The sequence below is a fragment of the Rhinolophus sinicus genome, linkage group LG01 (genome assembly GCF_036562045.2).
Source record: "Rhinolophus sinicus isolate RSC01 linkage group LG01, ASM3656204v1, whole genome shotgun sequence".
Classification (NCBI taxonomy): domain Eukaryota; kingdom Metazoa; phylum Chordata; class Mammalia; order Chiroptera; family Rhinolophidae; genus Rhinolophus; species Rhinolophus sinicus.
This window is the reverse complement of record NC_133751.1, coordinates 171,799,107-171,826,517: the sequence shown is the minus strand read 5'-3', so window position 1 is coordinate 171,826,517 and position 27,411 is coordinate 171,799,107. Positions and strand designations below refer to the sequence as shown.

General features: G+C 39.1%; 2 protein-coding genes and 2 long non-coding RNA genes across 13 annotated transcripts in view; 2 read left to right on the top strand and 2 right to left on the bottom strand.

Moving 5' to 3' along the window:
* STAT4 (signal transducer and activator of transcription 4) overlaps nt 1-9,126 on the top strand; it is a 90,982-nt gene extending 81,856 nt beyond the window's left edge. For 4 of the 5 annotated variants that reach the window (XM_019740778.2, XM_019740777.2, XM_019740779.2 and 1 more), the window contains 8 exons: nt 2,393-2,528; nt 4,085-4,134; nt 4,773-4,867; nt 5,174-5,310; nt 5,643-5,834; nt 7,256-7,322; nt 7,704-7,812; nt 8,831-9,126. In XM_019740778.2, the coding sequence (XP_019596337.1) occupies nt 2,393-2,528; nt 4,085-4,134; nt 4,773-4,867; nt 5,174-5,310; nt 5,643-5,834; nt 7,256-7,322; nt 7,704-7,812; nt 8,831-8,857 (813 nt within the window). In that variant the 3' untranslated portion in view covers nt 8,858-9,126. The remainder of the gene's footprint in view (nt 1-2,392; nt 2,529-4,084; nt 4,135-4,772; nt 4,868-5,173; nt 5,311-5,642; nt 5,835-7,255; nt 7,323-7,703; nt 7,813-8,830) is intronic. The other variant, XM_019740781.2, reaches the window with a different exon arrangement.
* Nucleotides 5,852-8,860, bottom strand: LOC141572926 (uncharacterized). The gene is made up of 3 exons (XR_012498497.1): nt 8,763-8,860; nt 7,687-7,852; nt 5,852-6,152 (listed from the first exon to the last, which is right to left on the bottom strand). It is a non-coding gene; the product is annotated as an uncharacterized LOC141572926 (long non-coding RNA).
* Nucleotides 9,127-10,177: 1,051 nt separating the features above from the next.
* Nucleotides 10,178-18,612, bottom strand: LOC141572928 (uncharacterized). The gene is made up of 3 exons (XR_012498499.1): nt 18,487-18,612; nt 15,530-15,670; nt 10,178-10,884 (listed from the first exon to the last, which is right to left on the bottom strand). It is a non-coding gene; the product is annotated as an uncharacterized LOC141572928 (long non-coding RNA).
* Nucleotides 18,613-18,683: 71 nt separating this feature from the next.
* STAT1 (signal transducer and activator of transcription 1) overlaps nt 18,684-27,411 on the top strand; it is a 38,055-nt gene continuing 29,327 nt past the window's right edge. The window contains exons 1-5 of one of the 6 annotated variants that reach the window (XM_074339284.1): nt 18,684-18,808; nt 19,272-19,436; nt 22,701-22,829; nt 23,809-23,953; nt 25,212-25,310. In XM_074339284.1, coding sequence (XP_074195385.1) covers nt 22,702-22,829; nt 23,809-23,953; nt 25,212-25,310 — 372 coding nt within the window. In that variant the 5' untranslated portion in view covers nt 18,684-18,808; nt 19,272-19,436; nt 22,701. Of the gene's footprint in view, nt 19,122-19,270; nt 19,437-22,700; nt 22,830-23,808; nt 23,954-25,211; nt 25,311-27,411 lie in introns of those variants that run through there. The other 5 variants (XM_019740725.2, XM_019740724.2, XM_019740726.2 and 2 more) reach the window with 5 other exon arrangements.

The window sequence follows — 27,411 nt, the reverse complement described above, 5'->3', positions numbered from 1 at the left end:
ACACTGACTGTACAAATTTTTGAGTTGATTGTAGATTTAATCCATTGACGTTGATTATAGATTTAATCCATTCTAGGCTCAAGTTGGGTTTTGTTGCCATCTAGTGGTTACTTGAGACACTGATCAAAAGTTGGCCTCAAGTTACAAAGCAAGCAGAGAATAGATGCTCTTCTTAAAAGACAACCAGGGAAGGGAGTGGCAAAAAAAGATGAGTCAGCACTTCCCCTTGTTCCCTCTTAGAAAACCTCAGTGTGTTGTCCTGGAAACCACCAAAATCTAGAGAAAATAGGTCAGATATAAATAACATTTCTTCTTAATTCAAAGCAAATATTCCTTCGAAAGGGAAGAATTCTTTTACCTTAGGTTCTGGCAATGGAAACAGATATAAAGAGTCAGCTCTAAGTGTTCTTTGCCTTTTATTTAATGTGCCTAATAAGGAAAGAGCATGCAAAATGACTCAGCCCTGGCATCTGAGACAGAGTAACTGCAGAGGAAGGTTGCTTTGGGAGAGCTTTGGGCTTTGCTTCCATCCTCTCAGCCTCCAGTGAGAAGAACAGAACTCATCAGAGAAATCACTTGGTCTTTAAAGCCAAGAACAGCCAATACCACTGAAATGAAATGTCATTCCCCATAGGAACTACGCACATTAAGAGCTTTTCATCCAACTCCAGGACTTAGGAGGGAAGATAGGACACTTCCCTGTCCTCCAGCCTCAGAGTACAGTGTGCAGCAGTTAGCTTTCTTCAGCATCCTTTTTCTATAGGAAAGATACCAAAGTTGTCACACTAACTGTCCCAGATTCTGCTCAGCTCCTGGATGAGGAATCTGGAGATGTAGATCATATGCAGCTCCTAAAATATAGATGCACAGCGTACCCGCAGAGTCCAACATAACAACTAACTCTGATTTTTCTTCTTAATTTTATTCTGCTTCAAAATCCAAGCTCCTAGACCCTGGTTCTATTCTATGATTTTTGGCTATTTATCCAGACACAATTCTCAGGTTCAAGGAAAATGGCCTCGCTAGAAATTCTTTCTCTCCATTCCTCCCCTTCCTATCTCCCACCCTTATTGGATGCTGTGTCCTTTTATTCTCACTTTCTGAAATCTCTTGAATTGGTTCCCTTTCATGTTCGCCAGAGGTCTTCTCCTTGTACTACACTAGATCTCTCACTTCTTTACCTCCTTCTCTCTTAGAACATCTTTCACACCTTCTGCTTCCCCGAAATCTGAGACGAAGTCTTCTGTTCCACTATCGTTGACCCAGTTCCTGGTACAAACAGTCTTGTTTACAGTTGATCATGCAGAAGATTCTCTTGTCTAGAGAAACATAAAAAAAGACTACTAATTTCAGTAAAACAGGAGTCCCAGGTTAACTATAAATTCATATTGTAGGGTCATCTTCCTTAGCTTGAGACTTAACTGCTTTTGTGCTTGGGATGCTTTGTCTGGTCAAGGTATAGCTTGTACCAATTAAATAACATGATATAAGTTTTGTTCAAAATTAGTATTATTTCAGAAAACAATATCTGTCCAGTTATTTGTTGGACAGTGTTAACCACGAAGTGTGATAAAAAAATATGGTGAATGTTTCAATTTAAAAAAATTGATTATAGTAGAAGACACATTGTCATTAATCCCCCTCAAAATACTCCCCCTCGCTTCGAACCACTTTCTGAAGCAGTTCTGGAAGTCTTCTTTCATGAGTGTCTTTAGTTGTACTGTCATGGCTTCCTCGATATCCTGAATTGTTTCAAAACATTTACCTTTCATGATCATTTTGACTTTGGGGAAGAGCCAGAAGTCGCACGGTGCCAGATCCGGTGAATAAGGTAGATGAGGACACACCGTAATGTTTTTATTTGACAAAAATTGCCGTAACAGAAGTAGTGTGTGACACGGAGCATTGTCATGAGGGAGGATGAAGTAAAGACACTCACGAAAGAGGACTTCCAGAACTGCTTCAGAAAGTGGCAAGAACAATGGGATAAATGTGTTCGAAGTGAGGGGGAGTTACTTTGAGGGGGATAAATGGCAACGTGTCTTTTACTGTAAGTATTTTTTCATTTAAACAGTCACTGTATGGTTTGGTCACACCTCGTATTTATATGAATTTAATGATAGTCTATAGTCCAGAGAAAGATAAAAAGACGCCCAATGATTTTTTCAAGGATAAGATTGAGCTGTATATTATTTTAGTCTGAAGAAACAAGGAACTCTTTAGGAAAAGAAGAAAATCAGTCTTAATTAAAAACCACAACAGAAATGAGATATTCTGTATGTATTGTTAACTTAGGTTGGCCAAAAGAGTTTAAATCAGGAATCCTATATATTGAATTACAGTGTGTTCAGTGTGATTAATAAATATAATCATCATTGCAACTCTATTTCAGAACTTGGTTTTCTTTAATAACCCTCCATCTGCCACTTTGAGTCAACTCCTGGAAGTGATGAGCTGGCAGTTTTCATCATATGTCGGTCGTGGCCTTAACTCAGATCAACTCAACATGCTGGCAGAGAAGCTGACAGGTGAGAGCTGGTCGACGGGGGAACTTGCTCCTGTTTTTAGTACTCAAGTGTTTTAAAGAAGCAGGGTGATATTACTACTATTAATGATAACAAGTATCATCACAGTTTATTGAGTGCCTACTATAATGTCAGGCACAAGAGCTAACTGCTTTACTGTCTCTCTTACAGAAGTGCTTTCAGGGTGAACAATGATTCTTTAAAGCAGAATGATCTATTTTATAGATGAGGACACTTAAATTCAGAGGTTAAGTCATTTGCCACAGCTGCATGGCTAGTTCATAGCAGAACCAAGACACAGGCCAGGCCTGTCCACTTCTCTAGCCCCTTCCTTTCCATTCCACACTCCAGTCTTCAGGGTGTTCTTAGGCCTTTTGCAGTGAAAATAACGTGAAGTCTTATAATGGTGCCTAGCTTTTTCATATTAATATCACAATGGTCATTAACCACATAGAAAATAGCTGAAAATTTAAAATCAATGCAATAGAAATTAAAATCACCGAGGAAATACTTAATTCTTTATATTAAGAAAACTTCTGTTTTGACATTTCTAAAGTTTGCAAAATAGAGACACTGGTACTCCATGTAGAGATTATAACATAAGCTCTTTCTAAAAGAATTTTAAGAGATATCTATATTTTGAAAGTCTGGGGTGAACACATTTAGCACCAAAAAAAGAATTAAAATTGGATTTGTATACATTTTTAGTTAAAGTAGGGCCAAAGATGCATTTGAGCAATAGTAGTGGAAATGTGTGTGATTTAAGTTTGACTTACAGGTGATGCTGTAGCTATTACCCGATCAATAGGTTTTTAAACAGATCAGGGCTTTGGGAATATTATAATATTTACCAATGTAAATATCCTTTTTAATTCTTATTTATAGCATATACCACATAGTAGGAATTCAATGAATATTTGTTAATGAGTGAGTAAAAGCTCTTAAATATGTAGCATAGATAGCCACCATATTCTTTCAGATCTTTATCAAAGTATTCTTATGAGTATAATTTCCTTAGAAATTTAGATAGAAACTCCTGTATCCTTTCACTGCCCTGATCAAACCAGTCAGTGGCTCCTTGTTGCCCAATGAATCTTTAGTCCATCCTTTTCATGGTAGTAGCCAAGATTCCTGGTAGTCTGGCTACGTCTAATTTATACAAGTTGATTTTATAATGTTTATCCACCAAGATCTGGCTGCTCTTACTGTTTTCTATATAAGCCATATTCACGTCCACTATTCATCCTACATTATTCTTATTACTGGAGTGGCTTCTTTCTCCCCCTCGGACAATTTATATTCTATCCATTCGTGGAGGCTTGGCCCTAGACACCCCTTTCCTAAAGTTATCTTTAGCAAAATCCATGGTAAAGAATTGTTTCCTAGATAGTAAATTTCGTGATATATTTTTACTGTCTTTAGCATTAAGTACATTATAAACACATAGCAGGTGCTTAAGAAATGCATGAAAGAAGAGGGGGGAAGGAAAATCTAAACTGAGCACCAAATTAAAGAGTTTAATTGTTTAATAAAAATCTCATTATTTTCTTTCATTTTAGTCCAATCTGGCTACAGTGATGGTCATCTCACCTGGGCCAAATTCTGCAAGGTACAAACAGGGGAAGGGAGGACATCACTTATATGATGTTTTTTCTACCCGACAACCGTAGGTAGTCTTTTAATATCAATGGCAACATGCATTTAATTTGGAAGAAGAATGTTTTAAGATTTAGAAAATACATTTTAAACTGCCAGTTGGATATTGACATTGCTTAGAATTTTGGCTATTTTTTTTAATGTTGGAATTAGGATCTTGTATATATACCTTTTTATACTTGTCTAAACATTTCCTTCACATAAAAATCCCAAAAAATCTCTGAGCAAAGAGTTAAAGGAATATTTAAAGCTTTCAATACACATTACCAAATTGCCATCTAGAAAATTTGTCTGAATTTACAGTCCTTACCAGATAAGAATGCATGTTTCTCTATGTCCTTGCCAGAATTGGTTTTTATCATTTTTCATATTGTAGATCTGATGGGTGAAAATGTAATAGTGCTCCTTTTTGAGTCTCCATATCATAATCTGGGAATTTGATGATTATTTTATTAAGGTTATTTTAAAAAGAAATTCTAAAGTATTGTCTCATTTTACAGAAATATTTCACTGAAAAAAATGGAACTCAAATTATTATATCAACATTACTAGTGAAACAGTTATTGTCCTGATGTTTGTTTATTTCAATAGGAACACTTACCCGGGAAATCATTTACCTTTTGGACATGGCTTGAAGCAATATTAGATCTAATTAAGAAACATATTCTTCCCCTTTGGATTGATGGGTGAGTTACAGGGTATATTTTCCACATGAGTTCATTAGTTATTTTTATGCTGTTAGTTTTTTCCGTTTAATCTTTTCTCTTCAAGCATGTTTAGTGTCATAAGGGGAAAATGTAATAGTTGCAGTTTCTCACATTCTTCATAGAATATTGACATTTACTTCAATCTGTATAAGACTATTTCGGGCACCATAGGCTTTTGATTACACTCAAAACAAATTTAGGTCCATTCTTTGTGAATGAACTAAATGCAAATGTAATAAATTATAGTCTTTGATCAGATGAAACTATGCATTGTTCTATTTTTAGGTATGTCATGGGCTTTGTTAGCAAGGAGAAGGAACGACTCTTGCTAAAGGATAAAATGCCTGGAACCTTTTTGTTAAGATTCAGCGAAAGCCACCTTGGAGGAATAACTTTCACTTGGGTGGACCACTCTGAAAATGGTACATGATCACTACTGTTTATTCCTGTGAAATTAGTATTGAGTTTGGTTACTCGTATTCCAGTTTTCAGAAATGTGTAGCATGTTGTTCTATTTTCCACGTGTTCAGTGGGTTTGAGTATTTGTTATTATAGTTGTGCCAGAACACGGTATCATGAATTTCTCACAGCCCATGTGGGTGTCCACTATCACATGGCAATCTGTACTGTCTAGACTGTAGAGAAGGGCTGGCATTGTTTTATAATCAGTGTCATGAAGATAATGTGGGTAGGAAGAATGACCACAAAGAATATCTGTGGGACCCAAATATGCCCCTCCTTTCTGTTTCTCCAGGAGAAGTGAGATTCCACTCTGTAGAACCCTACAATAAAGGCCGGTTGTCTGCTCTGCCATTTGCTGACATCCTTCGAGACTACAAGGTTATTATGGCTGAAAATATTCCTGAAAACCCTCTGAAGTACTTATACCCTGACATTCCCAAAGACAAAGCCTTCGGTAAACACTACAGCTCTCAGCCATGCGAAGGTTAGGCTCTTTCTATTTGCTTTTCTTTTTAAGATTTTGGGAAATAACATCATATTGGAGTAAAGTAAATGAAGTTCCTCTTTTTATGTCTACTTGATCACTGTCATGTCCAACGGGTATGTGGTGGTCAAAGCCTTGGAAATGAAGTGGTGTGTCAGCAGTCATGAATGGGGATGGCTGGGGCTGTCCAACTCTAGCAGAATAGTTAGTAATCAGTAGCTGTCACCAGACTTCACTGTGGCCATGGAGGCTTCTCACAGCCACTTGGAGAGTTTTGGTTTTCTCCTTCCTTCTGTGGTTCTGACTATACTTCTGTGACTGCGGGGTGGAAGGGAGGAAAAGAAAGTAATTATTAGAAAGCTGGTAAAAGTTAGGCAAGTCTGTTTTTTTGCAAAAGCTTAGGGTTTATAAGCTTTATATTTTTTATCTTACTGTAGTCTCTAACTCAGTATTGTTCATTTGCCAGGGAGGAGACAAGAGGGTCTGTGTAATATCTCCTACCTCCTAGCCTACCCATAACAAGTCTTGACATGCCTACCTTTCCTGGCCAAAATAATACCTGGCCAAAAGAGGCATGTGGTAAATATTTGTTGAATACATGAAAGAACATTCATGAGATTAGCTACATAATTGTAATATAAATTCATCATTCTGTTTCTTTAATGAAAGGATGTACAATCTATTAAAATATTCATCTATAGCAACTAAATCTCTGAGCACCATCTTGTGGAATATCCTACACCTGTCATTCAGAGAGGGTGACTTGCTGCCACCCTATTTCATTCCCTTCTGAAATAAGCAAACAAACAAACAATAACAATAACAACAGAAAACCCTGTGGCTTTTAAGTGTCTATATCTGGTGAAATGCAACAAATTACAGTTGAAAAATTACAGTTGGTCCAAATTACAATTGGACCAAACACATGTTCAGTACGTATAGCAGAGAAATTTTGGGAATGTTTCCAAGGTGAGGTTTGTATATGTTACTGTGACTATAGAACAGTAGCACTTTTAGTAACACTGATATTTATGCTTCAAAATTTGTAATTATAAGATTGTGATTGGTGTCAGTTTTAATGAAAAGTCCTGAGTTATTATAAATCCCCCAATATATGAATAAATCAGTTCTTATAATCAAACTTAAATGTAGCATAGAAGCCAGTAATATTAGCATAGAATATTGTATTCTATGCTAACACTAATTCTAACAGTAATAGTAGCATAAAAAATGTAGCATAGAAGCCAGTTGATTCTCAATCTTTCTCACGCATTTAAAGACATTAATATGTAAAGTCAGATTGGGCCTGCCAAGAGATGTTTTTCTCTTTTTAGCATTACTTATATCTTTTTAGACGTTTTTTCTAATTTTATCAATAGTATTGATAACATTTTCCCCAACTTTGTGCCTTTCTTTTCCAGTCTCAAGACCAACAGAAAGGGGAGACAAAGGTTATGTTCCTTCTGTTTTTATCCCAATCTCAACAATGTAAGTAATCTTAGTCACATGTAAAATATTTATTACTGAATTTATTTTTTTAAAAAAGCTTTCCTATAGAAAATTTAAGAGTAGAGCAGAGTAGATATAACTGAGAATAAAGCATTTTAATGCTCAATGTTCCATTTCCTTTTATACATAAAGTGTCTTCGGGACGTACCACATTCTATCATGACTGGAATTATGAAGTTGTCCTTTCACATGCCATATATTTATTCCATGTAGTAGGCTGAAGGCTGTGTTATCAAAGAATGAATTGGGCATTCTCAGTGTCACAAATAAAGTCCTAGAAATGAGTTCCTGACACAGTAAGTCACCACCAGCAATGATTTTTTTAATTCTTTTTAATATTTACCTTGTTACCTCTTTAAGCCGAAGTGATTCAGCTGAGCCACCGTCTCCATCAGACCTTCTTCCCATGTCTCCAAGTGTATATGCAGTGCTGAGAGAAAACCTGAGTCCCACAACAATTGAAACTGCAGTATGTTCCCTTTCTTTTCCATTGCTGGTCAAGGGCATTCCTAATGAAGTGGAGGTGGTGTGTGAATCAAATGGTCTGAAGTTCTGGACAGTGTGAGGAAACCAATTCATTAGCACGGCCCAAGGGATGTCTGTGCAGTCCTGTGTGTTGCTGATATTACTCACACCGAAAGCAGACACCTTCACTTATTTGAACTGCTTTAAATTCTTTCCATCACAAGCTACCACAGGGCAAAATATTCCTGTACCCGCACTCAAATACACTTCTCCCACTGTTGGCCCTACCAACCCCTATCACTCTCTCCACTTTAGCATTCAGCACATATTAGTCAATAGTTATAAGCCTAGTTTAATATTAATTTTAGCAGTTAAGCACCACAAATCCCAATTTTTCTTGATTAACTGTTACTTGCCTAATTTGTTCCAGAAGCTTCTTTACGTGAATAACAATCAACAGCAGTATAATAATAATCCTCTGAGAACTGAGTCATAATTATAAATGCAGTAAGGAGATTTAGGATGCCTCCTATCTGTGCTTGTACCCCAATACTGACAAGCAATTCAAACCCCCAATTTACATGAGGATGAACATACATCAGAATAATAGAATCTTGGAGGGACCCTGAGCCCCAAGAGATTTCTATCTGGCTATAAATCAAGTGGTTTTTAGTTCTTTTTAAGATTTCCAGGGATGGAAAATTCATACTCTCCTTGGACAGCTTATTCCAACGTTAGCGGTCCTTAAATCATTTAGTTATGAGAGAACTTTAATTACGCTTTGCACCCATTTCCTCGTTATGTTTTTGGTGGGAATAAATAGGCCTTCTTAAAACAGTTATCATCTACATAAAAGGTGCTTTTATTTTAGACTGATCAACCCCAATTATTTTTGAGAATACTTCGTACTTAATTGATAGAATGATTATGGAGTACTTAGTAGAGAATGTTTACCTAAGAAATAGTGATTTATTTGCAAAACAACAGTTTCCTCAAAGATCATTTTCATGTTTCAATTTTAGATGAAGTCTCCATATTCTGCTGAATGACAGGATAAACTCTTGATATTCAAAAGAAGGAAGCAAAAAAAAGTTTAAAGACTGATCTTTGCCAACAATCACATCTTATTTCTTCAGCTTTGTATATACCGGTTTCCAGGAAACGATTGAAGTCTGAAGCTCTCCTCTCACTGGCATGACTCTCCTAACTGGGAGTGTTGTGATTGAAATGCTAAAAACCAGAGCTTCAGATAAACTTGCAAGATAAGACACTTTAAGAAACCCAGTGTTAATATAATATAAAGCCTCGTTTGTATGTATTTGTTTCACTTCTGCTTTTATTTCTCATATTACTTATGATCTTGGTTCTAGAAGGTTCAAGAGTGAGATTTCAGAACAGGTCAAAAAATAACCAAGTCACACCTACATGACTCAAAATCCAGCAGGAAGGCCTGAGGGAAAAGCCAAATAAACCAATGTCCTGAGTTCTAGCAGGTTAAAAGTCATCACATCAGATACAACATGGAGGTAATAATGGGGCATTAATAGCAGCTGTTCACAGGGTGTCCATGGGGTGAATTATGAAGCCTCTCGATTGTCATGTCAACACTGTCCCAACTTCAGGTTCACAGCTGCTGGGACACTGCCAGGAATACCTCTTATTAGGGGAAGGATCCAAAGTCATTCCTGGTGGTATCTGGGGCACTGATATTATGGGCCAGGCCGGATGCTCAGCAGTGCTATTCCCCAGCTGTTGCCCTTAGCAGTAGTGTGGAAATCGTCTGATGCCAGGACTTGGGGAGCTCTCTCTGTCTGCCAGGCCCTAGGAAAGCTGCTGAGCCAGGTGAAGAAGTCACAATACGGAGACATCTGCCATGACCCACTGCAGAAAAATCCTGAGGCTGCCATCCAAGGTGAGCCCTGACTGCAATCAGAGATGACAGTCCCCTCTGGAGGACTCCTTTCTAACTTCTTCCAACCATTTCCTGTTTCTCAGACAAGCCAAACAGGGAGAGGCCGATGTTTGATGGAAAAAGAGTTCAAAAAAACAAAACAAAACAAAACAAACGAAACGAAACAAAACAAAAAAATGGTTCTAAAATAAACTGCCTTCTCCCTTAGAGAGATTCCATCCTATCAATCTCCTCCTCTATAGCCCAGAATTATTGTTTCTGCCAACTAGTAACAAATAAGCAGTATTTAATGAAACATAATGTAGCTTTTCAAAATATTAATCATATTTTCATGTTCCCCCTCACCCATCCCACACAAATCACAGATGTCCATTTTGCTAATCCCTTTTCAAATTATTTTTCATATAAAGAATCACTTTGACCAACAATACTGAATACCAGTGCCTTCATCTGGAATAAATGCTGAAGCAAGACAGCTGCCCGTACATTTCCTCACAGTCTTAAGGTAGCAAGGAAAGCCCCCCAAAGAACCATTAGAGTGGGTACAACTCTGCAAGCCCAAGGAATTTTTCTTTACCTCACAGGGTTCAGTAGGCCCATGTACTCCCTGTGGTAGAAAGACTAGAAGTAGGGGCCAAACCATCCCAGCGCTGGGCTCTAACAGCCGGTAATTGTAGTCCAGACTTAGTAAACTGCCGTCTGTGCACACGCTCCAATTCTAACACAGTCTTTTTAATTTTTTCAAACTGACCACGAGCATTGATTGATCTAACTGATTGCATTTTTTTAGAATCTGGATTATTGAGGTACAATTTACAGACAGTAAAATCCACCCTTTTCTGACAAACCCACACAGTTGTGGAATCACCACTGTAAGACACGGAACATTTCAACCTAAATCCTCAGAAAGAGGACAGTATAAAAACATGATGAAGGATGTTCTATGCAACATCAGTAAATACAACAAACATTTCCATGTGGTTTCCTATGTAGACAGAAGGCTCTATTTAAAGTAAGTCGGATCATTTCACTCCCTGCTTAACGTCTTTAAATGGCTCGCAATGCTCTGGGTTAGCAGTTCTTACCTGGAGAGGATGGACAGAATTCTGGAGGTTCATGAATTTGGATGGCAATAATTAGAATTTTATTTCCATAAACTTCTAGCTGAAATAGAATTTCTTTCAATTAGGTATAAGAGCAACAAGCCATAATTTACACCACATTTTTGTTTCATTACAGTTGTTATAGTTAACCTTAAAATACCGCTTCTGCTAAGCAGTTTGCATCAGACCCATTACTAGATCTTATATGATGCCGTTAATAAAGAAGCACTTATATTCCTGTATCACAAAGTTGGTTTTAATATTTTAATATCTGCATTTCAGTGTATTTGGTTTCCTTTTTAATCTTAGGTATTTTATTTTATTAAACTAAAAACATTATTCTTTGAAGGAGTTCATAGGTTTCATCCAACTGCCAAAAGGGTCCATGGCACAAAAAAGAGCTAAGAATCCTAGTTCTGGATGTAGACCATAATTCTTAACACATCTTTCCAAAGTCTGTTCTTACTCTCCAACTCATCTTACCTTCTCTTTTATCACTTCTCCTTGACAGTGGCTTCTCATCCTCCAAACACACACATGACTGACTGAACTACTTTCAGTTTCTTTGATGGTCTATGCTCACGATCACTTCCCTCTACTGTATCCTCTCATTTCTCCAACACCTTCTCATGGATCTGTCCCCTGGATAACATTTATACATCCTTCAGGCTCTGGAAAGCCTTCTTTTCTCTCTCTCTCTCTCTCTCACACACACACACACACATACACACACACACACACACACAGCTCAGGTCACATCATGCCCGTTCTGTATCCTCTAGATTCCCTACCACAGTTCTTATCACTTTTGTTGTAAACGCATATCATCTGTCTTCTTCATTAGATGCTAAACAAGCTCTATGCACAGGGACCAAGGTAGCTTTGTTTACAGTTATATCCCTAGAATCTAGCGAAATCTACCCTTTAATGAATATTCATTAATGATGTGGTGTTTAAACACAAAGAGGTCAGCAATTAGTTCCTTTCTTTCCTTTGCTTCTTGGTCTGCCTGCAAGACTAAGCTAAAATTCCCTTTACAATACTTCCAAACTCAGAAATCATGGAATATTTCTTAATATTCGTCTTCAAACTGATTAACCCAAACACGCTTGCTATTGTTCAAACAACATAGGACTGCTCCTCTATTTTACCTCATTCTTACCTTCCAAACTCTATCGAAAAGCTCTGGAATTATACTGTTTATTAGCTCACTCTAACTTTAATTTAGGCATCTCACATGTGTCAAACATCCTAGACATCTACCCAACCAAGTGTTCCTGAAATTTCCCCTTAACTCCCCTTCATTAAACTCATGATCTTTATTACTCCTGCCCCTGGTAAAAATCCTACATTATACACTAGGCTTGACAGTCATCCACTTAGATGTCTCACTGGCTGCCTCAGATGGGAAGAATCCTAGAGGCCATCTAGACAGGGTGAAGATGGGGGAGAGGTTAGAGGTAGAAGAATGGTGTTCTAATTAAAATCCGTTAGGGGATATTTTCAGAATAAACATGTTCTTTATTCTCCCTCTCAATTTAGCCCAATGGGCCTAGTGCCAGTGCTGAGGTTTGAAGGGTTGAATTAACGTGTGATTACTGATCACAGTGTTGGTCAATGATGTTATTCACTCATCCAAAAATATTACTGAGGACTACTCTGCATCAGGCATTGCTTTTCTCAGCTAGTGTTTCCCATCTGAACCACAAAACACAGAAAGTGATTTTCTTGACTGTTTTCTCAGTTTCTCAAAGAAGGTAATTTATACACTGATACCTCGGGGCATTAGGCTCGATTCTCTCATGGAACCAGGACGAGACAGGCTATAACAGCACCAAGTCCCTACTGCTTGACGAGAGAGAAAACCAGACAAGCAAAAAATAAAGGACAGATTTAATAAGGGCTATGTAGAATATGTGATATAGAGTAACTGAAAGAAGTGGTCAGTGAAGGTCTGCCTGAGATGATATGTGAGCTGAGGACCTAAAGAATAAGAAGCCAGTCCATGAACAAGCCAGGAAAACAGCATCCCAAAAGAACTATGTGTGTGTGTATATATTATATATATGTATTATATATATATAATATATATAAAATAATATATATATGTAATTATATATACACACATATATACATATATAGGAAAAAGGAAAGCCACCTTTGCGGATCTAGCAAAAGGACAGATGAAGAAACAGCCAGCCCCACCTATTACATGCCTGTTTTAAGGTCAAGCATCCAAGTTGGGTGAGGGTCAGAGCTTGAAAGACCAGTAAGATCTGAGTTAGCCGACGTGCAGATTGTGTAGAGACAGAAGTGAGGGAGGGAAAAGTTATGATTCTAGGCCGAGGGAAGAAAGAAAAGGTGGGAGTGGGATGGGTGAAATTTCCAGCACCTTAAGCAATTAGAAAATGTTCCTCTCGCAATCTCTAAAATTAATAGGCATCCCCTCCTCCGCCTTTTATTTTGTGCAGGGACCACTTCTCTCAGACTCGATCCGGCAAGGAGGGCGAGGGTTTGGGGGGCGAGGGCGGGGACGGCAGGCAGGCAGGCATTCAGTGGGAAAGCCCCAGGCTCGCGCCTGCGTACAGCTCCTCATATCTCTGACTTTCGCTTTTCGATTTCCTCTCAGTCCCGCTCCTTCTCGTTCCCCGGCTATTTCCCCGAAAGCACGTGGGGCGGCTCTTCTGAGCAGCTGCGTCCCTCCCGCCGCGCGCCCAGGCAGGCTGTTTTGGAAACTTTCCCAAGAGCCGGACTGCCTGCACAAGCTGGAGTGTATCCGGTTCTGGGCCCGTGTGAGCCACCCACACGAAAGCACAGGACTTCAAAAGGTTTTCGTGAGGATGTTTGGACAAGTGTAATAGTGCTCATTATAGATATTTTTGGGGAAAAAAGAGAAAATTATAAAGATGTATCCACCACCCAGAAACATTTAAAATATTTTCCCTCTCTCCTGTCTTTCTCTCTGTCTCAGTGTGTTTCCATGTAGTTCCATTTCTACATGTTCTTAGCGTACTAGGATAATGCTATGTGTTCTATCCTGCATTTTAGTTTAATTTTATACATGAGTGTTTTCCAATGTAACTAAATAGTCTTTGAAAGCATAACTTTAATATTCTATAACATGACTATAAAAAAATCCAAAGAACTGCAGGGAATTTTACAAATCCTTCAATTCCATTATATTACAAATTAACAAATATGGTTTACTTACACTGATTAAGTGTAATTTGTACTGTTAGCTATTTAGGTTACCAACATTAGAAAAATATGCAAAATGCTGGAAGGTTGCTGGAAGGATAGGGAATGTCTTTAAACATATTACTCTAGGTTTTTTCATCAGACTTGTAGCTGCCGTTTTGAAACAGACCAAGGCCATACAGACAGAACAAAGAGCTAGTAAGTTTTTCATGGGTGTGTGATAAGGACACACCGGCTAGTGTACTACTGGGGGATGAGAGACCCCACAGAAAATATTCGTGGTCAGGGAAGGGCAGTGGGCCTGCACCACTTGAGAAAGTTTGTTTAGAATTTAGTAGTAGGATGTTTTGCTTCTCCCCATAAGCTCTGTATCAGTGATCTATTGCTACATAACAAACCAAACTACCCCCAAAACTCGGTGGGGTAAAACAACCACCATTTATCTTCGCTTGTGCGTGTAGGGTAGGCTGGACAGTTCTGCTCATCCGGGTCAGGCCACCTGATCTTGCCGAGGCACTCTCACGTGTCTGAGGCCTAAGCCCTGACAGTTGCAGGACTCAGCTGTGGCCTGTGCCCTCTCATCCTGCAGCACGCAAGACCGATTTGCATGGAGGCAGAACAGGGTTCTGGGAGTGGTGTGTGTAAGGCCTCTTGAGGCCTAGGCTCAGAATAACACAATGTCACTTTTGCTGCATAATATTGGTCAAAGCAATTGACAAGCTAGCGCAGTGGAGAAACAGTCCCCATTTCTTGCTGGAAGGAGCTGCAGAGTCACATTGCAAAGGAGTGTGGATACAGGAAAAGGAATAATGGAGCCATTATTGAAAACAATCTACCAGGAGATCCTTCCTAATATTTTATGATGAGAATGTGTAACTGCTAATATATATCTTTTTACTTTGGCTTGTAGGCTACGTTGTAGTCTTTATGTTTCTAGTTATTGTAAATATAATCAAATAAATACAAGTGGGTGGTTGGCAATAAAAGAGGGGATGAATGGAGAATAGAAATGACACTGTCTCCTTTTCTCCAAGAAAAAATAAATTTGTTCCAAATGGGAGGACTGGCATGGTTTGTAAGAGCCTTTCCACTATAATGTTGTGTGAATTTATGAGTTACTCCAGGGCCTTTAATTACTCATTATAAAATGTGGTTTCTAGACTCCTCACCATCCTTTATTCTCTTTTGAATATGCACCAGTTGACAGATGGCAAATAGTAAGCTTCATTTTACCTGCCTTTTCTGATTGATTGCTAGTGACCAACTAGATATAGTGTTGAGTACTATTCAGAAACTGGGCACTGGCAGCAAAGAGTACCCTGTTGTTTGTTGCTTTTTAAAAAACCCAAATACAGATCTTAGCATTTACTGCTTTAAGTTTTATCTAGTTGGTTTCAGCCTAGCAGCATTCTATCCTGTTCAGATGATTTCAAATTTTGATTCTGTCGTCTATGAACTAGTCAGCTATTTCAATGGCAAAACAAACAAAAAATACCTCCGTGACTTACAACAATGACAACAAACACATCCCACTCTCTCCCTTACGGGTATATGGATGGGCTGCAGCAGTTCTGCTCCAGGTGACTCCACACATCTTTCCTTCCAGGACTCTGGCTGGAGGAGCAGCAGATGCTTGAGCCTGCCATCTCCTAGTGCAGGGAAGAAGCACACAAAAACAAGTCTGTCACACAGAACATGCAAAATCTTAGGTCGGTGGAGTTACATTTGCTCAGATTCCATTATTAGAACAAGTCACACAGCAAGGCCAGAGTCAATGCACAAGAAGGTGCACTCCCCTCTTAGTGAAGTCTGGTGTCTATTGTAGCATTCCAGTTCTAAAGTGATCAAGGCTTGCAACAGGGTATTGTCAATGACGGTAAAACTAAGGAGAATAAAGGCATAGGGAAGGAAGCATCCATAGAACTCCATGACAAAGAACGGGAAGGGAAAGAAAAATATTGACAAATAATATAGTCTACCAGACATGGTATTAGCTATTTTTTTCCTAGATGTATGCCTTTTGCAAAGTTAATGTTGGTGGTATAGAGATACAACTTCCCAAGCTGACTGTTCTAAAGAGGCCATCTCACGTTTGGGTCTGTCATTTTTGTATCCCCAGTTTTTTGTTTGATTTGTTTTTTGATTTGGTTGCTTTTCAAGCAGTCAATATATTAAACAGTCACACCTATAAAATACATATAGTTTGAACCCCAGGAAATTAGAACCTTGGATGGGTAAGACTTGGACGCTTCAAAAACTCATAAGAGACTGTGTGATGATTGTCAACATAAATAGAGACACTTATATATCATATTATATCAGTGACCAGATTGCTCACCACAGGTTCACGTGATTCCAAAAGGAGAACATGGAATTTAGGTTTGGTTTTAAAAGTTGGATAAGGATTTAATAAATGAAGGGAGTAAGGGGCAGGACTAGTCATTCAGTATGTGCAATACTTGCCAGTAGTATGTGCAAAGGAGCAGAACTGGGAAAATTAAAAGCATGAGGGGAGAGCAGGGGACAGAGTTTAGTTGGGTAATGGGACAATGGGAGACAAGGCTGGAAAGAAAGATAGGGGCATTCTGTGGAGGATCCAGACCAGTTTATGTTTATTATAAATGCAATGAAAGTTAGCAAGGTTTTTCAGCGGGGAATGACTATATAAATACAGTGTTTTCGAGAATTTAATTTGGAAAAAATAATGGAGCAGGAAAGGCAAGAAGTCTGGTGTCTATTGTAGCATTCCAGTTCTGAAGTGATGAAGGCCTACGACAGGGTATTGTCAATGACTGTAAAACTAAGGAGAACAAAGGCATAGGGAAGGAAGATCCTAGACCCTGATAACAACCAGAATGTGGAGAGCCAAAGAGAAACATCCTGTTTACATAGGCTAAGATTATTTAATCCCCCCATCAATATTAAAGCTAATCTAGGTACAGATTTTACAGTACCAGAGAAAAGGGTATTTTAAACATTATCTACCCTTCCTGCAGTCAGCTTTTCTCAAACATTGTCTGGGCCCTTAGTGCAGATGAGTAGGAGGGGAAGGGCTCTTTTTGGTGGCTTAGCATCTCTTTTCACAGAAGACTGCTACTTTGGTACCAAGGGTCATTGCTATCACCAGTTCAGTACTAGTTTTGTGAGGTTGAACATTTTGTAACAAGAAGGAGTATATAGATGTGGAAGAGAAACAACTATAGGAGACACATATATAAGCACATCTCTGGGAAATTATTTAGATCCTTTTTCTACCCAAAGTTGCCTTATTATTCAAGGTTTGATTCAAGTTCCATCTACTTGAAGGAACCAATTGATTCTATGGGCGTATATTCCAAGAAGATCTAATCTAGGCTGTCCTCAGGGATGCCTACCGGGGAAGTGACATTTAAGCTGAGATTTTAGCTGAGACATAAAAAACAAGTTAGCCATCAAAAAAGTTGGGGGCGGAGGGTGATGGCTTAAAGGGTTTTCCAAATGGAGAACTGCCGGTGAGGAGGCTCTGAGTTTGTGGAAATAATTCAGCTTATTTGAAGAACAAAAATGCTGAAATAAGGAAAGAGTGGCACAGATGGGGTTAGAGAAAATGACAAGGGAGCTAGTGCTTTTCTTTGTAGGGTATATTAAGAAATTTGAATTTTTATAAGAAAAGCCATTAGAGGATTTTCAGGTTGACAAACACATAATTTGCTTTTCAATTAAAAATAAAATCACTCAAACTGCTGTAGGGAGAGTGAATTAAAAGAAAGTTAACTGAAGTGTGGCAGCCATTTGGGGATCTACACTAGTAATCTAAATGACAGAAAAGGGGGGATGGCATGAGAGATGGTGAGAAGTGATGAGACGAGAAATATTTAGAAGGAAGAATCAAACAAGGCTTGAGGAAGAGGTGTGCAGGGTGAGGAAGAAGGCAATGTCAAAAATAACACCTAGCTATCCCACGTGTGCCATTTCTAGAAAAAGGGCAGGTTTGGGGAGAAAGATGATGAGTTGGTTCTGAACATCACTAGTTGGCAGAACTTACAGGACGTCCAAGAAGGGAGTCAAGTGTGGGCTGTACACAGGTGTGGAACTCGGAAGGAGGTGTGAACAGGATACGCATACAGCAGCCCTCCACCTCTTGAAGAAAATTGGGACGCTGTGGGTGAGGTCATCACGGGGCAGCGTAAGGAGAAATGTAGGTAAAGCAGACCAAGAACTGGACCCTGACAACGATTAACATTGACCGGCTTGGTAGTATAGGTGGAGCAGAGATGGAGAAAGAATGCTACAGAGGTAGGAAGAAGCAAAGAAGAGGTGTGTGTCCTCATCATGGCCAAGAAAGTGGTGTTAAAAAAAATGGAGACATTAATTGTGCAGAAGGTTTCTGAGCGTTCAAGTAGGTGAGAACAGAAAAGCGACCCCTGGGTTTAGCTACACGGAGGTCAGCTGCTAAGTTGAGCTTCTAGAATGACAATGCCCCAACCTGTGTCCTCTGCCTCCGGTTCTCAGATATGGCGCTAACGCAGGGATCGCCAAATTTGGTCCTTTACAAACACAGAACTTCCTTTTAATTGCGCTGTAGAATGTAGAACCATAACCGCCAGTCAACCAAGTTGAAACACAGAGCTTAGCTTCGCGTCACTAACGTAGGGACCAAGGAAGCACCCAGAGTGTTGGCAAAGCAGCAACCCCCGGGGGGAGGTGGCGCGACCGCGGAACAGCCGGGTCCCATTGGCCGAGTGCGGGAGCCCCAGTGATTGGTGGAGGCGGAGGAGGCGGGGCGGCCGGCGCTGCCTTTTCTCTAGGTAGGTGCTTTCGTTTTCCTGCGCAGAGTCTGCAGAGGGGCCTGGCTGCACTTGGGAAGACGCGGGTGAAACCCGAGACAGAGCAGAGGCGACTGGGTGCGCCCGAGAGAGGCAACACCACAGCGCCTTCGCCCTTCCCTGCTCGATCCGTCGCGCAGAGTGAGCGGGCGTGAGGTTCCAGGTGCCCGGGTGGGAATGCGCTGGGACCAGCGCCGTCCGGGCGGGGCAGCGGGACACTGGGCGACGACCGGCTTGGCCGTGCTGCCAGGTGATTCCGTCATCCCGGAAGGAACGCGCGATCCTAGTATCCCAGGTGCTATTTTCCATGATGGCACGGTTTTCCCTGCTAGTCGAGCCCTAGCAGTGAAGATGTCTTGTGAAATACAGTTATGACCCCACTTACCCTTACTGTTTCCTCCTTGCCGCCCCTTTCCATCATAGTCATGTTATCTTCTTTTCACAGAAAGTTTTGATTTGCCGTGTGTCACCCCTGGAGAGCTGTCTAAGTTAGAAAGAAGGTCGCATCCTGTGCATGCAAACTGAGTAGTCTTGACACCTGAAGTGCTGTGTGTAGCTGCTGTTTGGGTTGAATTCCCACCCTGCCCCTCGCTGGGGCATAAGCTGACAGGTCAGTATATGATCATGAAATGAATGCGTACATGACTTTGGAACTTAATTACGTATCTAGGTTTAAGGACGAAGGAGCTTAATGTCGTTTTAGAATATAAAAGTGATGTTTCGTTCCTGCAAACCCCCAAATAATAAAATTAATCTTAATAAAAAAAATTCTGACTAGTTAATCTTAATTTAAAAAATTCTGACTAGTACAGAAGAGTTTGGGGGTAGATACATAAGTTTGTGGTTGATTGTGCTTTGGATGTTGTTTGTATAGGTTAGAGAGGTGATTTTTATGGGACATAAATAAGACTTGAGCCTCTCTAGCACAATACAGTATGCACCATTGCTTAATGAGGAGGCTTGTTGGACCGTAATATGGTTTGCCCTTTACTTTCTATTGCAATCTGAAATATACTAGATTTTAATTCAACAAACTATTGTTGATTTATTGATTACATTATATGTGCAGGACACTGTCCAAGGTCCAGAGTATGTATGTATGTATATATATATATATATATATATATATATATATATATATATATATTTTTTTTTTTTTTTAAAGGCATAGTCCTTGCAACTCTGGATCTTACATCATGCAGGAGAGACATCACTGAGCTTTATAAAAAAAAGACAGGGACTGATGCTCTAATAGACACAGAATGCGATCAGACACAAGTCAAAGAAAGCTTAATTGTCTCTGGGTAAGGCTCTGACAACTTTATGGAAGAAGGGGCATTTGTACCTACCTTTGAATACTGGTAGGATTTAGAAAGGCAGAAATCTATAGGGACCCTCTTTTCAAGGGTGCGTGACAACTGGAGCAAAGCAGAAGTATTGGGCGTAGTCAAAAACCCATAGATAATTTGGTGACTAGGTTGCTTTGTGAATAGATGAAAATAAGTTTGGAGTGGAAATTGGCCTGGGAATGGGCAAACCTTAGCAATTTTGAGCAAGAGAGTGATGTGGTCCAACCTTTGTGCAGCAGACGGCTGGATTGGGAGATAGAGTTGGAGGCAGAGAGGTAGGAGATCTTGGGACTGGAGAGAAAGGAGTCAGCCTGAAAGTTGGGATTTGAGCCTGGTGATTGGGGGACAGTTATGCCAATCCTTGTGTTAGTAACATGTTTTGTGAGAAGATGAGATGGATTCTAGTTTTGTTAACATGGATTTATTGATTGCGTGCTCTGTGCCAGGTGCTGTGTCTGTGCTCATTCATCCACTCTTAACAAACATCCTGTTAGGGAAGTGAATTGCATGAGGTCAGTTGCCTAATAGGAGCTATAGCAGCCTTTGCTGGCAGATGTTCCTGCCAGCATGTTTGCTTTAGGCATATCCTTATTACATACCTAAGAGGGAAGGAGAGAGCCACAGATTTGGAGTCTTCTGCTCAGGTAAAACAGATTTCAAGTGAAAGTAAAATTGCTACAGAAAGTGTGCCAAAGGGTAGGCTTGGGTCCATTTCTGCTGGTATTTGCGATGGTAACTAGCTTTTTAGTCCCACCATATCATTACTTCCCTTTGGAAGGAAATTTGTGGAGTAATCATGACTTCATGCCTGCACACATGTATTCACCAGCAGGCATGCATACATTTTTCCATGCTCTGCTTGAAAATCCTGACCTCTTCCTCAGAGGCCCGGTAGGACAAGATTCACTTATATCCACTCTGAATATTGTCAGATGTGCCTGATGTAAATCCTAAATTACACTGTGGTGATGGGAGGCCTTTCGTTTTCGTAATGAATGTTAAGACTTTCTTAAATCAAATTTTTGTTTTAATTTTTAATCTTTAGTATTGCTGTGTAAAAAATGACTTATGATTATCCAAAGAAATAGTATTAGTTTATCCTTTTATATTACATCTAACAATATTTCTTCAATCTTTAAAAGTTATTACTAAGATTTAAGACTTTTTCTGCCAGATTTATTGTTTGCAGTTGGCAAAGAAGAAAATATATCTCTTTTAGAAATAAGAACAAAGCGGGAGGTATCACGCTACCTGATATCAAATTATACTATAGGCCATAGTAATCAAAACAGCATGGTATTGGCATAAAAACAGACACATAGATTAATGGAACAGGATAGAGAGCCCAGAAATAAATCCATGCCTATATAGTCATTTAAATGATGACAATGGAAGCAAGAATTTACATTGGGGTAAAGACAGTCTATTTAATAAGTGGTGCTGGGAAAACTGGATAGATACATGCAAAAAAATGAAACTGGACCACTTTCTTATGCCATACACAAGAATAAACTCAAAACGGTTTAAAGATTTAAATATAAGACCTGAAACCATAAAACTCCTAAAACATAGGCAGTAAATTCTCAGACATTACCCTTAGTAATATTTTTACATGTATATCCCTTTGGGCAAGGGAAACAAAAGAAAAAATAAACATGGGGGACTACATGGGACTACCACTTTGAGCACCTCTTGTAATTGCAGAAGTCAAACGTGACTTGTATTTATCTTTTGTTATTTGTATACATTAGTACAGTTTTTTCCTTTCTTAAAATATGTATACATTTTTTGGCATCCTCTCTCCGTGTGTGTGTGTGTTTGTGTGTGTGTATTCTTTAAAAGGTATGTAACAAAAATATGTCATTTTACCCTATAAATCATAAAGTATAAAGCACCAGTTTAAAATTCTTTGAGTTAAATTACAAATGGACTGTAATTTGTAAGAGAACAATTTTGGGAGCGTTCTTACGATTTGTCCTAAAGTAAATCTATTTAGTTAATGTTTTCCATTTACTTGATAAAAGTACAGATTTATTTAAATGGCATACTTATTAAATACCTACTAAATGCCCAGCACTGTTCTAGAGATACAGTAGTGAACAAAACCCCCCAAAATCCTTTCCTTCATGCTGGGAAAACAATATTCAAAATGAAAAAGAAAATGTGTGGTGGTAGCTTAGATGTTGGCAAGTACTATGGAGATAAACGCATCAGGTAGAGGGATAGTGTTTTCCAGGATGAGAGAGATGGTGTCGGTTTAAATAAGGTGGCCAGAAAGGCTTTCCTGATATGTTGACATTTAAGCAAAGACCTGAAAATGTGTCTCCTGGAAAGCAAAAGGTAACTGACCCCAAAACTCAATTAAAAAAAACAAGCTTTAGAATATAGACACTATTTAAATAAGATGTTTCAGAGACAAGTTACGTTTTGGATTAAGCAAGATATTTAAAAGAAACATAATGCTAAATATACTTTCTTTGGAGCTGCAGACTTCCATTCATGATCTATGTTCTGTTTTCCTCTAGGATGTCCCAGTGGTATGAGCTTCAGCAGCTTGACTCCAAATTTCTGGAGCAGGTTCACCAGCTCTATGATGACAGTTTTCCCATGGAAATCAGACAGTACCTGGCACAGTGGCTAGAAAAGCAAGACTGGTAAGAACAACTCATTTGACAGAAGACGAAGTTTTTCTGTGCTTTTAAAATAACTTGTTGACTTGGAGCCACATTGACTGAAAGATGACTTTCATTCGTGGCCATTGATTGGGATTATCTGTTACAAAAAATGTGTTGGTTTGAAAAATGCATGTGTCTCAACAACGCTATATACGTTAGTCATTAAGTACTTTTATGTAGTTTTGTCAATTTAATTATGATACATATTCCTAAATGTCTTGGATTCATTAGATAATACTGACACCAATTATTAATATTTTCCAAGTTAGGATCCAGTTATAGAAAGAAATTAAAAGAAATAATTCAAGCTAAGTTATGGTAAAATGTTGATTAGAAATATGAAGAGACAAACACTCAGACACAGACAATAGTTTAGTGGTTACCAGAGGGTAAGTGGGTGGTGGTGGGAGATGAGGGTAAAAGGGATCAAATACATGGTGATGGAAGGAGAACTGACTCTGGGTGGTGAACACACAATGTGATATGTAGATGATGTAATACAGAATTGTACACCTGAAACCTCTGTAACTTTACTAACAATTGTCACCCCAATGAACTTTAAAAAAGAAATATGAAGAAGGTAATAAAATTAAGGGAATATTTCTTAAAACTGACACATGTTCTATTTTAAAACTTATCATTTGCTCATTGCAGATATTTCAAATGTTATGAAACTATTTGACATAGGAAGGGCCCCTGTTGATCTTTCCCCTCAAGAGATAATCACCATTAACAATGTCGTGCCCAATCTTGGAGTTCCAGAATTTTTCATGCTAATTGTATATAACCAAAATACTGTACAAATTGCTGCTAAAAGCAATGTCAGATTCAAAAGAAGGAAATAAAACCTAAGAAAACACTTAAAATTATTGTTAATAATTTCAGTATGGGAAGCAATTTTTATCTTGTCTGTTTAAAGTAGTATCTAAATGAAATGTGTGACTTTTAAACCACCCAGGGAGCATGCCGCCAATGATGTTTCCTTTGCCACCATCCGTTTTCACGACCTCCTATCGCAACTAGATGATCAATACAGTCGATTTTCTTTGGAGAATAACTTTTTGTTGCAGCACAACATAAGGAAAAGCAAGCGTAATCTCCAGGTAGGACCTGGTCTGTGTGTTTTAGTTGGAATGTTCCGTTTACATGAGAGGTTTTTTTTTCTTGTAGCAAATATTAATACTGTTGAGCACACACTCACTTAGTAAAGTTACAGAGATGAGAAATAAAATCCCTTTATGTGGCTAATATGTTCTAGCATAAGTAAAATATCAATTCATTTTGGAAACACATAAGAAATTTTTAGGTTTAAGTGTTATCACCTGTTAGGCATCAGTAATTCCAAAAGACATGCAATGCTATAACCTGGTTTTACTCAAAGTTGTCGATATTTAAACCAAAGAAAAAGAGTTACATTTTAAGAGCAGAGAGTAGTAACATTTCAAAGTGCAGAGGCATTTTAATGATGAGTCCGGTCTAAGTCCTTGGTGTACAGATGGAGAGTAAGTCCAGAAAGCCTTGATGTCCCCAATTGGAGCTAGACTGTGCCTTGCTTTGCTTCTGGTGGATTTGCCCTTCCATGGAAGAGAAAGTCAAAGGGCAGGAGAGAATGTGCTACAGAGTTTTAGGATTTCTTCAGACGTACTCCCAGCATCCCTTAAGTCTGGCTACCGTACTTACTTCTGTTTTAATGGAACTTCCCTGTTTTAATGGAGATGAGTAATATCGTTTTCTTGTTTCATACAGCACAACCCAGCTGTTTGTTCAACTTAGGTAATTAGAAGTTTTTTCTTTCCCCCTCTGTGAATGTACCTATGACTTTATAATACGAGTGAGTGGGGAAGTCCGATTAACTTTATAAAAATTTGTTCTCATATAGACTTTGATTGAATATACCTGTCATAAAAAGCCATGGTTGCCAGTATTTTGCAAACAGTTTTGACCAGAAAACAGAAAAACTGAATATCTTTGGTCTAATTCAAATCAGAGGCCAACAGATAAATTCATTGAGGAATATCATGGATAATTGTATCATTTGCAATGTCTCAGGATCCTAACAGAAGATAATTGGGCTCAAGAATAATAGAAATTAAAGTAAAAATGCTATAGGGTCCATGTATAAAAATACTTGGTTTTTTAATCAAGAAGTAATTTAGTGCCTGCACTTATTGGAAAGTTAGAGCAATTTTTGTCATAATTTGTGAAAAGAATATTTTGATTTTATCAAAGATAACTTATGTAGAGTCGAATAAATATGAGGTGAGGTTTCTCAGTGGATAATGAACAAGTTCATTTCAATTTATAATACACAGTCGTTTAAACATTCTGAAATTTATCTTTGTTCTAACAACCTTTATGTAGGATAATTTTCAGGAAGACCCAATACAGATGTCTATGATCATCTATAACTGTTTGAAGGAGGAAAGAAAAATTCTGGAAAATGCCCAGAGATTCAATCAGGTACTTTTTTTTCTAACCAAATACAAATAATAATAATAAAAAAATAAAAAGTCATTCCTTCATCCAACAAATACTATTCAGGCCCTGTTCAAGGCAGTGGTGAATAAGAGCTCTGATTTTATAGCCCCAAGACGGGACAGTCAGAAAGAGAGATGTTACAGACCTTGGCTTCAAGATCTAAGGCAAGTCATTCTAGTAAGGGAGAGAGACAACATGGAAACACAGGTTTTGTCAGGGAGTGATAATTGCTATGACAATCAAGCAGGATATTGTGTAGACAGTAATGGAGTGTCTGGGGGGTCAGGTTGTTTCTGTAAATCAGGAAACTTCTCTGACGTTCCAGGGCTCTTATAGAAACTTCTCTGACGTTCCAGGGCTCTTATAGAAACTTCTCTGACGTTCCAGGGCTCTTATAGAAGAAGTCTAGGGAGAGCAGGTGGGACGTGCGTGCAGTAGAGGTGGGAAGAGGTGGACAGGCCCAGGGTATGTTTTAGACAAGCTACCAATATACTGGGGCTTATACTGCAGGATCAGACGTGGGAGTGAGAGAAAATGAAAAATTGAAGATGACCCTGATTTGTGACTTGAGTTACTTTGGAGATACTGTTGACAGAGCTGGGGAAGACAGGGAAGGGAGAAGATTAGGGTTTTTGCAGGGCACAGTAGGTTCTGGAGGAGAGCAGGTTGATGGGAAAATCAAGAGCTGTATTTTAAATAGGATTGAGATATCTGTTAGAGTTCTAAGACATCCAAACGATGAATGATTGTATTAGTGCAGGAGTTTTTTATTTTGATTTTACTAATCCTCAGTATATCCCTTCTGGCGATCAGAGTTCAGCAATTTTTTGAGGTTGCCATGGCATTTGTTCATTCCTTTCTTGAGTGTTGGTTGGGGTGGTGGAAACAACCCAGCAGGCAGACAGTTGTGAAACCACTGTCTGGGTTGTTCTGGCTGAGACCATTCCAATTTGAGGGGGAGAATGCCAGGGTACGCAGTGGAATGCGTCCTTGGGACTCACAAATGACTAACAAAGTGAACTGTGGGATTATGGGAGGGAGAGAGAAAGAATTGAAGTGATGGTGGCGAATACCACTCTCCTAGCACATCTGAGCATTTGCCCAGTCCTTGTGACTCTGCCGCTTCCCGAGGCATTTTGTTCATGTCTCCCTGTCACACTGAAAGCGCCTTGCTGCCCTGAGCATTTAAAGATATATGTTGTTTGTTTAAACTCAAGCGGACTAGTCTGTCTGGTACCCAGTCTGGTGAATGGAAGTGTATATCAACATTGGAGGGAAAGCTGGCTGTATTGTCTCCTCTGAGAGAGGCGTGTCTGTCTTCCACATGGCATACACCTGGGAGATTTTCAGCAGGGCAGTTTGATTATTTGGGGTTTTCTCCTTAATAGTATTATGCTATGGACCAATCCTCTGTCTCAAATAGACTTGAGAGGACGGCCAAGAACAGAGATGAGCAGAAGAATGAAGTGTCCACCTTGGCACCCCAGTGTTTCTCTCCTCATATTTGGTGCCGAGGCCTGAGGTGGCATTGGGAGGCAGAGATGATTCCTTCTCTCCTAAATCAACCCCATCACCTGTGTATGCTTTGGGTCTTGATGGCTTGTCATCTTTTGAACTCCCCTTTAAAATGTAGTTAACCTGGGGAAATGTTCCTTTAAAGCCTCTCAGAGGATACCTGAGTTATCAGTGAACACCTTGGAGGAAGTTTAGTTAATTGCCCAGCTGAGAGCAAGAGAAGCAAGGCCTTCTTGGGTTTGAGGGAAGGCACTGGATGTCTGGGGGTGTCAGGGAAAGGGAAAAGGCATAATAGATGCCTACTTTCCAAAGTTATCCAGCTGACTACTGTCTGGGAAATTTAGAAACGTTTCTTCGCCGTTTCCCCCCTCTTGAAGTAACTACATTTTAATAATATATCTTCTATTTATACTGATGTACGTATGTATGGAATGATGATGTGATGTATTTTCTTCAAAATAACCCAGTTTTGGGGCCAGAGGAGTAGGGAGAATATAAATGAAACAAGAGTGCCCATGAATTGCTAATTATTAAAACCATGTGACAGGTACATGGGGATTTAAGAAAT